Source organism: Cygnus atratus, chromosome 2 (genome assembly GCF_013377495.2).
Source record: "Cygnus atratus isolate AKBS03 ecotype Queensland, Australia chromosome 2, CAtr_DNAZoo_HiC_assembly, whole genome shotgun sequence".
In the NCBI taxonomy this organism is placed as follows: domain Eukaryota; kingdom Metazoa; phylum Chordata; class Aves; order Anseriformes; family Anatidae; genus Cygnus; species Cygnus atratus.
The window spans coordinates 45,865,129-45,880,600 of NC_066363.1; the positions used below are offsets into that span (position 1 = coordinate 45,865,129).

General features: G+C 38.6%; 1 protein-coding gene across 4 annotated transcripts in view; it reads left to right on the forward strand.

Moving 5' to 3' along the window:
• Positions 1 to 15,472, forward strand: part of DNAJC13 (DnaJ heat shock protein family (Hsp40) member C13) — a 56,006-nt gene that overhangs the window by 11,049 nt on the left and 29,485 nt on the right. For 3 of the 4 annotated variants that reach the window (XM_050709249.1, XM_050709250.1, XM_035549823.2), the window contains 20 exons: positions 621 to 696; positions 1,196 to 1,345; positions 1,689 to 1,730; positions 2,834 to 3,034; positions 4,083 to 4,289; positions 4,369 to 4,464; positions 4,625 to 4,716; positions 5,505 to 5,671; positions 5,768 to 5,847; positions 5,922 to 6,091; positions 6,943 to 7,042; positions 7,278 to 7,385; positions 7,940 to 8,095; positions 9,011 to 9,067; positions 10,400 to 10,521; positions 11,667 to 11,742; positions 12,754 to 12,849; positions 12,995 to 13,138; positions 14,375 to 14,389; positions 15,048 to 15,130. In XM_050709249.1, coding sequence (XP_050565206.1) covers positions 621 to 696; positions 1,196 to 1,345; positions 1,689 to 1,730; positions 2,834 to 3,034; positions 4,083 to 4,289; positions 4,369 to 4,464; positions 4,625 to 4,716; positions 5,505 to 5,671; positions 5,768 to 5,847; positions 5,922 to 6,091; positions 6,943 to 7,042; positions 7,278 to 7,385; positions 7,940 to 8,095; positions 9,011 to 9,067; positions 10,400 to 10,521; positions 11,667 to 11,742; positions 12,754 to 12,849; positions 12,995 to 13,138; positions 14,375 to 14,389; positions 15,048 to 15,130 — 2,238 coding nt within the window. The remainder of the gene's footprint in view (positions 1 to 620; positions 697 to 1,195; positions 1,346 to 1,688; positions 1,731 to 2,833; positions 3,035 to 4,082; positions 4,290 to 4,368; positions 4,465 to 4,624; positions 4,717 to 5,504; positions 5,672 to 5,767; positions 5,848 to 5,921; positions 6,092 to 6,942; positions 7,043 to 7,277; positions 7,386 to 7,939; positions 8,096 to 9,010; positions 9,068 to 10,399; positions 10,522 to 11,666; positions 11,743 to 12,753; positions 12,850 to 12,994; positions 13,139 to 14,374; positions 14,390 to 15,047; positions 15,131 to 15,472) is intronic. The other variant, XM_035549824.2, reaches the window with a different exon arrangement.

A 15,472-nucleotide genomic window follows, 5' to 3' on the forward strand; every position in this document is an offset into this window, starting at 1 on the left:
GAATTTGTGCTGAAGAGAAGTAAGTAGAAAGGTGCTGGTTATTTCTCCCTGCTAACTGAGGACGTGATGCATGGGAATGCCACAAAGCTGTCCAGGTTCAGACTGGACATGAGGAAAATGTCTTTATTGTGAGGGTGGTCAAACACTGGAGCAGGCTTTCTAACAAGGTGGTTGACACCCCACATCTGTCAGTGTTCAAGAGGCATTTGGACAATGCCCTCAAGAACATGGTTTAACTGCTGGTTAGCCCTGAAGAGGTCAGGCAGTTGGACTTAATGATTTTGAAGGTCCCTTCCAGCTATCCTAATCTATTCCTATTTATTCTGATCTGTGTTGGTAGCACCTTCTACTGCAAGTTGCAAGGGTCCTAATAACATAGGAAAAAATACAAATAAGGAAATTCATCTAGCAGTGTTTAACTTCTATAACCCCTTTGTGGGTATACACAACAGAGTATCTTAGCGTATTATAAGGGTAAACTGAACTAACAATTTAACAAAGAAAACTTCATATCCATTGCCTAACAATGACTTGTATGTAGTATCTTAACCTAATTTCTGCAGTTTGACAGGACTTTTACTTGATTTCTGGGAAAACTAACACACTCTTCCTTATTTTAGGTATAAGAGAGTCTTTTCAGTTGGAACCCATGCCATCACCACATACAATCCCAACACTCTAGAAGTTACAAATCAGGTAAATACCCTTTTCTGAACGTGGCTATTCAGAATTGATTTCTGACTTCTGTTCACTATCCAGAGTGAATGACATCAGACTAGGTAGCTTCTGAAGACAGAATGCCAAGATCTGAGTAGAACCAGAAGATACAGCAGCTTCTACAAAAACAAGCATAACAGAAAACTGTTGTTCCCTTCACTGAATCTACAAAAAACCAACAGTTTTTGTACATTTAGGCAATTTGTCTTTATTAGGTGGTAAGTAATAGCTTGCTTTTGGATGTGCTGTTCTGTTAAACTGGGGTAAGGTTGATCACTGTAAGGCTCGGTCCCTTAAGGGAGTCAGGACACTTACTTACTTTGTAGAGTATCAAATAGGAATCTAAAGCTGTTGTGTAGCGTGCCAGCTCTTGTCTCATTACAGCAACTTACTTGGTTATTATAGGTGTTAAGGGGTTTTGAGTAGAGATGTAGCTTTAAAATGACTAATTTTAACCTAATTACTTTCAATTGTCTAGTGGCCTTATGGAGATATCTGTAGTATTTCTCCTGTTGGAAAAGGACAAGGAACAGAATTCAGTCTAACTTTTCGCAAAGGAAGTGGAAAAAAGTCTGAAACTCTGAAGTTTTCCACAGAGCACAGAACAGAACTCCTTACAGAGGCACTAGTAAGTTTTTTGTCTTCAAACAAGCAGTAAGTACTTGGTTATCATTACAACTTGTAGTAGTTTACTATGCTTTCTTTCCTTACATTAAAAAGTAGAGAAGCAAGTTGTCTTTTGAGCTCTTGTGTTGATGCACTTGATCTAGTGTCTGCTGCAGCAACTAGTGTGTGTGATTCTCAAGTATTAAGTAAAGCTACAAATACTGGATGTATTAAACCAGTGGCATGGTGAGTCTTCAGTGAGCCTTAGCTCAAGTCGCTTAAAACAGTGCTAGCTTATATTTAGGCTTTCTGGATAGATTGGCTATGATATTTGCATTCATTCATGATTTTCTTTTTTTAAACAGAGGTTCAGGACAGACTTCTCAGAAGGAAAAATCACAGGACGGGTGAGTATCTGCTGTGTCTGGATCATGTGCAATTTAAAGACTTCTACAGTGTTGTTCTAAGTTATGTCTTAAGTTGAGTAGTGCTATGTGTGCTACTTTAACTCTTCTAAATTTGGATCTGAATTCTCTTTGAGAAAATTCAGAATTTCTTCAAAAGCAAGGAGAATCCCTTGAATGGTAGAATACTTGAGTTCTCTTCACTTGCCCTTAGCTTCTTGCTGGTACATGTAATGAATATTATTCCTGAAATAAAGAGCTTTGCCCCATGGAGTTCTTACTTGGAGGAAAGAAAGAAGAAACATAAGCTATGATTCAGTATTCAATGTTTACAATTTCCAGCATTTTACTTTCTAACTCCAAGTAGTTTTCTGCATAACACCCTGAATGCTTGGTCTGAGTATATTGTTTCCTGGGAGGATTTCTTTAGGTTAGATTAAAGATGAGACTGCCATTTAATGAATCTCAGTAGTGTGGTAATAAGCAAGGCAATACACAGAGCTGGACCTTGTACTTGTTTTTACAAGTACAAGATACAGAAGATATCACTTAAAGTCACTTGCATTGCACAGTAAGTCCTCAGTGATGAGCAGAGTAACTTTGCTGGAATATGGAGGTTCTCTTTGTCTTACTAAAGCCAGCAAAATTAAGGTCCTTTGTGAACTGCAGTAAGTCTGTATTTGTAATGGAGTATGGCTGCAGAAGATGAAAAGCTTGCACTATAGCAATAAGGTTTCCTTCAATTAATCTTAACTGGCTGAGTAACAGCGTCTTGTGCAATAGGTATTTCCTTATATCTAACCACAGATGCACATATTCTGTGACTAGACTACTTTCTGGAGTAAGAGAAACTTGCTGCTTGGAGTCACTGTCTTGGAGTTGCTATTTTCTCTTCAAAATGTGGTGTTTAAGTGGTGACTATTGTGACTTCCTTGCCAGTAGGTAGCTACTTTCCTTTGATTCATAGTGTTACCAGTATAGATAAGTGCACTGAGGGAAGTGGTATGTCTTCTTGAACTTTACACCCATGCTGCCTACTAGATTGGAAAACAATTGCTGTGTAGTAAAGGCATGTGCATGATGTCTAAAAGTAGCTCTCACTGCAGAGGTACAACTGTTACAAACATCACTGGAGTGATACGAGGAAACCTGTGATTCTAGAAGTGACTCCTGGAGGTGTGGACCAAATTGATCCTGCAACAAATAAAGTCCTGTGCTCCTATGACTATAGAAACATTGAAGGCTTTGTTGATATTGCTGGCTATCAGGGAGGCTTCTGTATCCTCTATGGAGGATTTAGTAGATTGGTAAGTATTAAAATATTTTGGAACGGTGTTGGGATGTTTATAGTTGCATATTCAGTAATGAAGCTTCAGCGTAATTTGAGCATAAAGTATGTGCACCTTTAGGATGCAGCTGTGGATGCTTGGCTTGCAGGCAGGTTTTAAATCCTCTTTTCCATACTAATGAGAAACTAGTTAATACGTTTTGAGAACTGTGTGCTTTTTCTAATTGCATGTAAAACTACAGAGTGTAAAATACACTTTATATTTGTGTAGCAAACGAATGTGGACATGGGATTTGCTGACAGTTCACAATTATGGGAGTGGTAGGCAGTTATTACTAATCTAATCAATGGAGAGATACTATTCAGAAATAGATTAATCTGTAGTGATGCTGTCTTTCTAGGTTTTGATCTGATATTCAGCAACTTTGCTTGGGAAGCGCTTGCTGCAGTGCAGTGTTGGTTTAAAAGCTTTAAAAGGGTTTCTGTGTCCTGTATTGCAAGTAGCTTAAATTGGCCTTCAGATATTCACAATTGCTAACTTAAATATAGCTACTTCAGTCACTACAAACAATGAGTAACTTCTCTAGTGTTTCCCTTGCTCTTGCACTGTGGCATGCTTTTCTCTGGCATAAAACCATCAACATATGACAAGCTTTAGAGCTGACCTAACCTTACCTAGCGAAGCTGGATAGAGAAGCCCTACGGATAGCTCATGGGGCTGCCACACTGTGGTTCCCTCTGGTTCCTCATTCCTGCCAGCCTCTTCAGATTTATTGCCGAGGGTGGACAGACAGGTCATGAAGCCCTTTGCTTCAATGGCATGCTAGTATGTAGGAGAGAGTCCTTTAGGATTTTTTTGAAAGGGAAATGTAAATCTAATAGCCATTCTCTTGTGTAATAAATACCTTTTCTCTTTATGCTGTGCATTTTGTAAGGCAAGTCCAGCTTGTCCAGCTGTTGGGAAGATTCTCTACTGTTAGGCAGGTGTATAATGGAAGATTACATCAGGAACCATGATTTCTTGAGCTATGACACATATTTCACTTGTCTCCTGTCAAAACTTGCAGCACCTGTTTGCGTCTGAGCAGAGGGAGGAAATTATCAAAAGTGCAATAGAGCATGCTGGCAACTTCATAGGCATCTCTCTGAGGATAAGGAAAGAATCCTTAGAATTTGAGCAATACTTGAATCTTCGCTTTGGAAAATACAGCAATGATGAATCCGTAACGTCTTTAGCAGAGTTTGTTGTTCAGAAAATAACTCCTAGACACTTGGTAAGGATATCACACGTAACTTACTCACTTCCTCTGAAGTGCTAGAAATTCTCTTTTCTAACATGCCCTTTTTCTTAAGGAACCTGTGAAAAGAGTACTAGCTCTTACAGAAGCTTGCTTAGTTGAACGGGATCCAGCTACCTATAACATTGCAACTTTGAAACCTTTAGGCGAGGTAAGAGGCGAGCTTTTTTTTTTTTTTTTAACAACTCTTCAAGTAGATCTTCAAGTAGAAGCTCTAATAATAAGAATTTGATGTACATTAGATGGCCTTAGTTTATGGAGTAGAAAAACAACATGGCTCTGTGAATGTGATCCTTATCTCTTCTTTTTAGGTATTTGCAATAGTATGTGACTCTGAAAATCCCCAGCTTTTTACCATTGAATTTATCAAAGGACAAATTCGGAAATACTCTTCAACAGAAAGGTAACTGGAGCTCCTGCGGGTCATGAGTTCAAATGAAAGTTGCCATTGCTGTCCTTCTAGTCTCAGCTTCCATAAACTGTGACCCTTGGAGGTGTTAACTTAAAGCCTTGATGTTCTAGTGGTCTGCGACTTACAAATCCAAGATGTGTTACAGCATCTAAATCTCTTCCCTTTATATGTATCTAAACTTAAAGTCAATCTGTCCTGAAGTTTTCTGATGACCCCATAAAGGTGTTGGACAGTTAAATACATCTTGTTTCTTCTAAGCAATCTTGCTGTATGTATGTGCTTGGTTAGGCTGTATATATGAGAAATTGAAAGAAAACATGGTGTAAGGAGTGTTGAAATGTGAAGGCTGCCAAGCCTTTGAGCTCTCTGCTTGACATGGTCTTAGTTGATTCTATTTAAAACAACCAACAGAAAAGCCATCCTGCACTTGTAGTTGTAATGCAGTGTAATCCTGCTGAGTGAGGTTTTGCAGAAAGCAAGGGGAGGAATTGACTTGCAACACATGTAACACATTCACAGGTAATCTGGAATTGATCCTTTAAGTGAAAGGCTGCAGCTGTCTACATGTGGTGTAAAACAGCTCTGTCCTTACAGTGAATAAAGGAGCACTTGAAAATTAGATTTCTTCCAGAGGGGTAGCTGTTAGTCTTGGTGGAGATTCAGAGTATTGCTGCTGTTCATCTTGTGCTTGATTTCTTTTTTTGACTATCTTTCTTCTTTGTTCTTTGGCACCATTTTTTTGATCTAATTTTTATTGGCGTGTCTTTTTCCCAACCCAGAGATTCTCTCCTAGCTAGCTTGCTGGATGGAGTTAGAGCCTCTGGTAACAGAGATGTGTGTGTGAAAATGACCTCCACGCACAAAGGACAGCGTTGGGGATTGCTCAGTATGCCTGTAGATGAAGAAGTAGAGAGCCTTCATCTCAGATTTTTGGCTGCTCCTCCAAGTAAGCTAATGCTTATTATGTGGTTTTATAGTGTTCTTTTAAATATCCAAATGCTTAGTCAGAAGCTGTGTACTTAACTTTTATGTCTTCTTCCAGATGGTAACTTTGCAGATGCTGTGTTCAGGTTCAATGCTAACATTTCCTACAGTGGAGTACTACATGCAGTTACACAAGATGTAAGAATAAATCCCTTACCCATCCTCTGATTATGTTGTTAATGCATAAATATTAACTCATATTTCTTAACTAGGGTCTGTTCTCGGAAAACAAGGAGAAACTCATTAATAATGCCATAACAGCATTGCTCTCACAAGAAGGAGATACTGCAGCATCTAATGCAGAGCTTGAAAGCCAATTCCAAGCAGTAAGAAGATTAGTGGCTTCAAAAGCAGGCTTCCTTGCCTTTACTCAGCTTCCAAAGTAAGTGAGAAGTCTCTTGAGCTCAGAAGCAGTAGGTGAAAACAATTCTTGGGCTTTTTATACCTGATCTTTAAAACTGAGAATATGGCCTAAGAAACACTTCTGAAAGGCTCTGTACAGCATTGCATCTAGTAGAATGAGCCTGTCATCAGGCTTTATTGTATATTAAGAATTCCAACTTATAATTGATATGTAAATCTGATGTTTTTCTTAAATATCCTCTCCCTTAAGAGTCAAGTGTAGTTTAGATTTGTTTCCTAGTCAAAATACTTCTAAAATGCACCTTCAAGTGTCCTTGAAGTAGTCAGTTCCACAATTTTTAAAGTATGTTGATGCCATTACTATCTTCAGTTCAACACAAGATAAAACTTGATGTTAGAAAGCTGAGTTGTACTCCTACAGTAAGTACAGGCTTCTGGGATTTTGTCTTAACTGGCTAACATAAGGAAACAGGAAAAACTGCTCAACATTCTTCTACAGATGAAATTTTTCAGAACACTTCTGACTTTAGATGATGGGGCAGCTGAATGATGTGAAAAGTAACATACATAGCCTGAGACCTTTATAAGGTTCTGTGTGTTTTTTGTGAAGTATTCTGTACTATCACTATGCTGTAACTATACAAATATACTCTGTTTTCGTGAATGTGCTCTCAGCATATTGTTAACAATGAAGTCTAACACTGTGTTCTGCCAAAGAATATCAAGTTTTGTAAACTTCAGGGTTCTCGTTTGCCAAATACAGTGGGAACAGGCCACTTTTCTATGATTGGACTTCTGTATTAAAACTAAGATCTCTTTTCTCTCTCTCTAAAATTGGTGGTTTTGCTTTTTTTTCCCCCCTTTCAAAAGGTTTCGAGAACGATTAGGAATGAAGGTTGTGAAAGCCCTCAAAAGGAACAATGATGGAGTAACCCATGCATCTATTGACATGCTTTGTGCTCTTATGTGTGTAAGTATTAAATTGTAGATAGGTGTGAACTGCAGACTAAAAGATGTAGAAATAGGGACTGCACTTCAACTTGCAATGTACTCAAATATAAAGTAACTTGTGCTACAGTGGTTTCCTGGTGAACTTGAAGCTGCTGTAGTATGAGCTTTTCTGGATTCAGTGTGTGGCTTTTGGACTACAGCTGTTAAGAATTGAGGGTTGAAATGTGACTGTATTGTGAATACTTTTTTTATAGCCCATGCATGATGACTATGACTTGAGACAGGAGCAGCTGAACAAAGCTTCCCTTCTTTTTTCAAAGAAGTTTCTAGAAAACCTACTAGAGAAATTCAATTCCCATGTGGTAAGTCAGATTTTGAAATGGATGGTTTTTATAACTGTTTTTCCTAATTAATGCCAAAGCATTTTGAACATACTTAACTATATTGTCTTAGTTCCTGGAATCAAAATACAGAAAATACGGCTGTTTAACACTGAAACTTGTTCTAGATTGCTTTGGGTCTGGGCAGGTTAGAAATATGGCTGTCTATACTGAAGAACTTAGGAGTGTCATTAAACATGCAGACATAGTTAAAAGCAACATCCAGTTTCCATATATAGCAAAGAGTAGCGTGAATTGGTACTTATGGGCTTAAAACTAGAAAAAAAAAATTGCAGTACACTGATGTATGTGGCCATAAGTCTCTGGTATGCTCTAGGAGCTGATACTGTGTCATTAGTCTGAGTCATAAGGCAGTGCTTTTGTATATTTTGAACTTGTATTTTCAGTTGTCAATTATTTCATGCTATGACAAGGAGGAGCACCTTTAGCATCATGAGTGCTGAGTAAAACTTGCATGAATACCCTAGTCAGGGGAGAAACACTTTCTGTATAGTGTGTTTGTCTTCTAATTTCAGGATCATGGGACAGGTGCCCTAGTAATTAGTTCACTTCTGGACTTCCTGACATTTGCCCTATGTGCTCCATATAGTGAGACTACTGAAGGGCAGCAGTTTGACATGTTGTTAGAAATGGTGGCATCTAATGGAAGAACGCTCTTTAAGCTCTTTCAGGTGAGACTTCAACTGTTGTTTTTTCTTTTGATGTGTGAAATAAGCAGTAGCAGGATTGAAGTAATTCTTAAAATAGATAATCTACTGATCTCAATTTCTTAGAGGGGACTCTAGTGTTAACAGCTTATAATGTCAAATATATATTATCAGAGGCCTTAAGTAGTCAGTGAGTTGTAATTTTTCTTGTTCTACTGAAGGATGAGTTTGTCTACTGTTTATCTGGCTAATGTACTTAAATCTTTTCCACCTTAATAAATTTTTTGGCCTGTTGCTTTAGCTTCAAGTTGGCTTGAGGTGGTTATCCTGTAGTGAATGATATGCTGAATCATTGTAAAATAGAGAATCTAAGATGTTTCTGGGAACACTTTAAAATACAAGTTAAGTATTAAACTAGATTCAGCAGATGCACAGATCTTGCTCTCTGGAGAATCTGTCAGCTCAGTTTCTCTCTGAGTAACTAAGAGTTAGTTACAAGACTAACTCCCCAGAATTTTCACGGGGGAAATTTTCACTCTTCCTACTGAAGAGGATTTTTAGCTAAAATACCTGCGCTTTCTTTTGGTTTAACCACCTCTACCCACACCCCAAAAGAAGTTTAAAGGAAAAAAATCAACCAAACACAAACAGAACAGCTAGCGTGCTCTTCTACTTCTTGGTGTTGGCCTGTCATGTCACAGCTTCCCCAGCACTATTACAGCTTCTCTGGTGCATAGTGCTGTTTGGTGCCAGGAAGTCCATCTAATAGTTGCATGCGACATTCTTGTTTGAAAGTATAGGATAGGAACACTTCCTGGAACATGGGGCTAGCTTTCACAAAACTTAGATGAATTTTTGCCTGTAGTTGGAGTTAGAATGCATCATACAGATCTAATCTTCAAATTTTGCACCTCAATTTTTGTCAACTTTCTGTTGTAGCACCCTTCCATGGCAATTGTGAAAGGAGCAGGTTTGGTGATGAAGGCAATAATAGAGGTGAGATTTCAGCAGTGTTACTTGGGATAGCATAGTAAATACGTATTGCCTATTTTAGAAGCGTAATGTCAATATTGTCTTACCAGCAGTAGCTACTTATGTTACATTAGCTTCTCTTTGGGGGGGGGGGGAAGGTGAGGAACAGAACGCTAGCTTAATTGTGAGTGTTTTAATATAGCAACTTGCTTTGTTTTGCACTTGAGGGTTTGGAAGGCATGTGAGTTGAGATGTTAGGTAGTGTCTTGCATGTTCTCATACTGCAGTCAAGGTTTGGCTGTTAATGTTGTATGTAGCTCAGTCACATACTTCAGAACCACTAGACTTGTCTTGCATGTTAAAAGAAACTCTCAAGGAGAAGAAGCCATGTTTCTTGGGACTTTATTGATACGCTGCCAGATGGAATGGGGTTGGGATTTGCAGACAGCAGTGTTGCAGAGCAAGCTAGTGATGTCAGCCTCTGTTCTTGTTCTTTCTGCTTCAACGAAGGATTTTGCTTTGATAGTTTCCATACCAGAGCTACATCATGATGCATGGGCCAAGTCCATACTTCTGGAGGGCTGCTCGTGATCATTGTAGGGTGACCTTGCTAACTGACTCTAGACACTTCCAGTGTTGAAATTCAGGTCTTAAGTTAGTGTCTCGTGTCACAATGGCTTATGCATCTGAATTGTATCTAGTGCTTTCTTGGAATGGAAGTGAATGAACACTTGAAATAGAGGTGTTATAAACCTGCAAGTTTCCACTCATATGTCAGATAATGTTAGCTAAAAGTTACTATTCTGTCTACTGTGACTCCTATCATTTGAACCATAGTGGGACTTGGCTGAGTAAAAATGCAATGAAAGTTTGTTTTTAATTATTCATTGCAACCAACATACCTTGGATGAGCGACTCTTATCCATGTCACTGTCTAAACCAAAGAGCACCACTTATTATTCTTAGAAATGGTTCCTATTGACCAAAGTCAGGCAACAAACAATTACTTGTGGTTGTCATTTTTCAATCCTAACTTGTAGTTGCAGTGTGGAAGTATTATAAATGTATGACCAATATCCTGATCTGATGATGTGTAATGCATCTTACCCTATCAAGTTACTGTCCTCATAGATATGACTACCAATTATCTGGTCCTTGGCTTTACTACAACTCTGGTCACTTGCTGTTGAGAACTTGCAGTTAACTTGCATTTAAAGCCCATTATATTGTGGCTTCTGGCTTTTTGATGTTAATTGACATAGTTGATGGTCAAGAAGGTCTCGGAACTGTAGACTAAGATAAAAGCAGCTTAACTAAGATTCTTTCTCTAGTAATCATCTTGCCCTGTTTCCAAAGGAAGGAGACAAAGAGATTGCTACCAAAATGCAAGATCTTGCCCTCAGTGAAGGTGCCTTACCTCGTCACTTGCACACTGCTATGTTTACAATAAGCACAGATCAGAGGATGCTTACAAATAGGTATGTCAGTCTTGCTTGATATATTATGTTTAAAAAGTCTTAAGTAATGGCTTAGTTAATACTGGAAACACTGGGAGCTCAGGGAAGAAAACTTGCAGTTCTTTAGGAGGATATCTTCAGCAGCTGGTACGTTTAAGTGGAGAAAACTTCATCTGAGACTGCAGCCAAAATGGGAGTTTGCTCACAAAAGGCTCAAGTTGTTTTTTTCCCTGAAAATATTCAGAGAAAGAAAAAGCAAGTAGAATGTCTGGAACTTGCAAAAAGGCTCAACTTTATTATATAACTGCATAAATCTTGGTGTGCACACCTCAGACATCTTGCATGCAGTTAGGGTCACCCATCTCATCTGAGAGAAGTCTAATTGTACAGAAGTCATTCTATGGACTCAACAGTGAGTAGAACTTGTGAGCGCTAAGACTGGGCCTGAGGGCATGCTGAAGAGGATATGAGTGATAATTCAATTAATTCCCCCAGTATAAGGTTATTGAGGCTATAGCTACACCTTCCTGAAGTGCTAAAGGATTTGCTAAAGCAATGTAGTAACCAGTGAAACTTGTTGCCACTATCTCATTCAGGAGAGAGCCAGCATGAAACCTTCCAGCATACTAGTTCTGTTTGAAGCTACTTACTACCTGCTTTTAAGTGATGCTTTGGTTCAACACGTTAGAACCCTAGCAATGACCGTTGGCAGAAACTGTCAGTTGGCATAAAGGCAGGCTTCCAAAAGAGGCTTTCCTAACCAATAACTGGTATTAAGGTCTTCAAGTAGAGCAGTTAAGAGTCAAAAAGCCACCAAGTTCTTAACCCTAGCTGTAACTGAAGATTAACTGGATAAGCTTACACTTCTAAATTAAATATTTAGTTTCTGCTCTATTGCTCAAGTGTTCTTTTGAGGTCTAGATCAACAAGCATGTGCTGCTACCGTTCCACTAACTTCACTAGAACGTTTTAAAGGCAACACTTTATGCTCAGCATGCTTTATACTTGAACTGGAACAATATATTGCTTTGTGCTCTTACACACTCAAGACCACAAAACTCTTGCTCATCTTCATTTCACTGGCATGGTAAGGGTATAAACTCAGTGGTTTATAAAGCTGTATATAATACTGACTTGCAGTTTGTTCATTTCAATGGCTTTTTCAGGCAGTTAAGTAGACATTTGGTTGGCCTCTGGACAGCTGAGAACAAAACTGCAATGAACCTGTTGAAACGTATTTTGGTGAGTAAAAATGGGGTGTGAACTGGGGAAAGAGTGAAATCTGACTGCCTGCAGTAATAGAAAACTTGGGACAGGCTACATAGTGGAAAACATCCCCTTCGCCCTCCAAAGTGTGGATGTCTAACCTGCAAGATCAGAAGTCTGGCATCTGCTGTTTGAAGGATATTGATAGGCTAGTACAAAGTATCTCAGGTTCTTAGTGTTCTATGACTTTCCAGTCACTCTTAAAAAGAGTGCTCAACACAAAACTTAACATATCTTTCTTTATTGAAAGAACAAAAATGCAGGAAACAAGGTAAACAGTGTTCAATGCTTAGTGCCTATAAGAGGTAAGACAGCAGTTCTCTTTATGCTTGCAGGCCTGTCCAGCTTGGTTGCTTATAATGCTGTTAAGTTTACACACTGGTTGCCTCCTGTGTTCTTTCGGTCATACAGCTTTTCTGAAAAGTTCTTTTAAGTTGCTTCAGTGAAAATAGTTTGTCAAATAGTGTTGTAAGGAATTACTAAGTACAGAAAAATGCCACTTTAAATTCAAAATTGCAGTTCTTTGATTGTTGGCAGAGCAGACTGTCCTGATCTTGGCCACTGATTTCTAGAAGGCTTAGTCAAATGAGACTTCTCTAATGTCATGTGTAGCACTCAGCCCCATTATCAGAGGATGTGCATAGATTCTAGTGTTACAGTGTTCATTCCCCTCTATACTGCTGCAGGGTCAACTCCTCTCTTCCTGCAGCCATTTGTTTCATTAAGTGCTCCTTTAAGAAATGGGATATAGACAAAAGAGCTCCACTGTACCAAAGCTTAATTATGTGCCTCTCTTTAATGTTCTGCTAAAGATGTTGGTATTTCACTAATACAAGCAAAAAGCTGCTGCAGCTTTACTTCCTTGAGAGTAGAATATTTTTTCCGTTTTGAAATCGGCCAATTTAAAGAAAATACCTTGTTGCCTAATGTAATGTTTTCTGTTCTGTTAGTCACAGCTGTGTTCACACTGCTTTTCAATGTTTTTAGCCACCAGGTTTGCTGGCATACCTTGACAGTACTGATCCTGTTCCTGAAAAAGATACTGATAGGATGCATGTGAGAGATAACTTAAAAATTGCAACTGTAAGTAAATATAGCTGTTTTACCTCCTCCGTTCTCTACGTATACAGTCTTGGAGACTCTTTCGATACAGAAGCTCGAGTATTACACTGATCTGTATCAAACATGTTGATAGACCTGCAACTAACCAGTGGGATTTCTTCTGCAGGATCAGTATGGCAAGTTTAATAAAGTGCCGGAGTGGCAGCGGCTAGCTGGAAAAGCTGCAAAGGAAGTCGAAAAATTTGCCAAAGAGAAGGTGGATCTAGTCTTGATGCACTGGAGAGATAGAATGGGCATAGCTCAAAAAGAGGTAAGTATTTTAAGCTCTCTGTTAACAACTTAAGTAAGTATAGAGAGGAATACTGACAACTCCGCTGAAATCAGAATAAAGTTCACAGTAATAGAAGTGTGCGGATGTGAGAAGCTTCATTCTTCTGTTTAGATTTTCTACCTCTTACTGGTCTTCATCTGATTAGAGGTGGGTTCTGGGGAGAATGTAGGGTAGGTTAAAGAATACATTGAGCTCGTGTTAAGTTTTAACTTGTTCTAGCTAACCTAACCAAATTTGAGTGCAGTTTGTGCATCTCTTCCATGATGATTGTATGGGAGAACAGGAAATTCCTGGAAACCTGGCAAAAACAGCCTTTAGACTACATTTGGAAGAAACCATAGATATTCTTTGCATCTGAAATGATGCACGTTGTATGTGGTGGTATTTAGTTCTAGAACCTACCCGAAGCTCAGAATAATCTTGAATAGTGGGCTTTCCAGCAATACAAATTCTTGGTCAGTCATAATCCCCTTAAGGTTGGCAAAGCAGCACAGCAAGTCAAGTATTTCAGTGCTTAAATTACAAAAGATGATGCATCAAATCAAGGTTGAGATGGAAGTGATAAGTGACTGTTTTGATATGAGATAAGGGGATACCGTTGGTCTCCTTTTTTCGTTTTGTCAGACAGAACATGACAAGTGTTGAATAGTGAGACGCATTTCTTAACTTTCTTTAGTGTCGTGACTAAACTTGTTCTTATGTTCGGGAAATGGAAGCAATCTATTTCTTCCTTATATGTGAGGAAGGATGAAAAAAGAATGTGAAGTATTGATCACACCTCTCGTTATACTTGATCTGGTGCAACAATAAGCTTGAATTTGGGAAAACCTTAACTTTGTAAAATATTGATCAAGTTTGATGCACACTGTGGTGCAGAATTGACAGTTACTCTTTGTGAAATAATGGTGACCTAGATTCAACGCGAAGTTTTAATGTGAAAATGTGGAAAATGGTGATGGAAGGATGAATTGCACTTGAGGATGTTTTGCAGTATTAGTGTTTGCAGCATCTTTTTAAATATCTCATCTATATACTGATTTTAAATGACTGTTTTTCTGTCCAGAGTCCTGAGCTGTTTAATTTTGCACTAAATGTATGCAAGTGTAGCTTGGAAAGGGTTAGTAGGCAAGGTTATTACCACTTTGAATTAGTTCAATGGCTGTGGCTTGTTAAATGTTCCTTTTCTCTTTTCTTCTAATTTGCTTTTACAATCAGGACAGAAACAATATGGTGAGTTTGTATATTTCAGCCATGTGTGTGGATTATGTTGCTCACTCTTGCTTGCATGTAGAGTATAACACTGATTTTAATGCTTGAGCAAGCTAGGGAACCTTTCAGTGGCCAAGTCAGGCTTGTGACATGTTTCTGCGACTTGCTTCAGTTATTTCCTTTTCAAGAGCAAGCAGTCCTGTGTGGTTTTTCGCTCTGTTGGCTTTGGAGCTGCTGGTCTTATTGTGGATGCCAGTCTTCTAAAGCTCTGCTTGCTTGTTTAGCTCAGTGTTAAAAGTACTGTTGTCTTGCATGATCAGTTTATGTGAAATACGGTATCTTGAAGTATATTCAATATTGGCTTATCCTGGCAGTTGTGCTAGCACAGAGTGCTTGTGGTGATGGGAACTAAGCTTTTCTCAGGGAGGGATAACTTGCTTTTAAAGGAATGACTTGTTAAACAGCTGAAAGTTTCTCTGGCATGATTTAGCTTGTTGTAAATAACACTAGTGAAAGTCTGTTGCTACTGCTTACTAAAAAGAGACCTTGTTAATGAGGCTTAACCTAAAGTACAGCTTTTCAAGGAATAAGAAATCCAAGCCCTTTATTTTAAAGGGAAAACGGGGATTCTTTCTTAGTATTGATTTCTTACAATTTCTTACATTTGTCTTTTTTGCAGAACGTTATTCAAAAGCCAGTGATATTAAGGAAACGACGGCAAAGAATAAAAATAGAAGCAAACTGGGATCTCTTCTATTACAGGTAAAATACTAAGATTAATATGGTGGAGTCAGATGTTATTGGCTGGATGTTTTTGTTAATATCGGAATTCCTGTGGATTGTTTCCAGTTGATGCCTGCTTTGAAATGGTGTAAGTGCTTTATGACAGAAACTTATGAAACTGTAAGCTATGTAAGGATTTTTTGCTTAGAAAAGGGGAGGGGAATTTGGAAAGCTTCTCAAGCATTGTCAAGCTATATCTTTTTTCTGTGAGTCAAAAAGCGAGCAACAAGTTGCAAATGCAGATCCGCGTGATGTTGAAGAGTAAAGAAAAGTAGCACTGAAAATCACTGTAGTGTGTTGGTGCATCAACCTGTGAGCTAC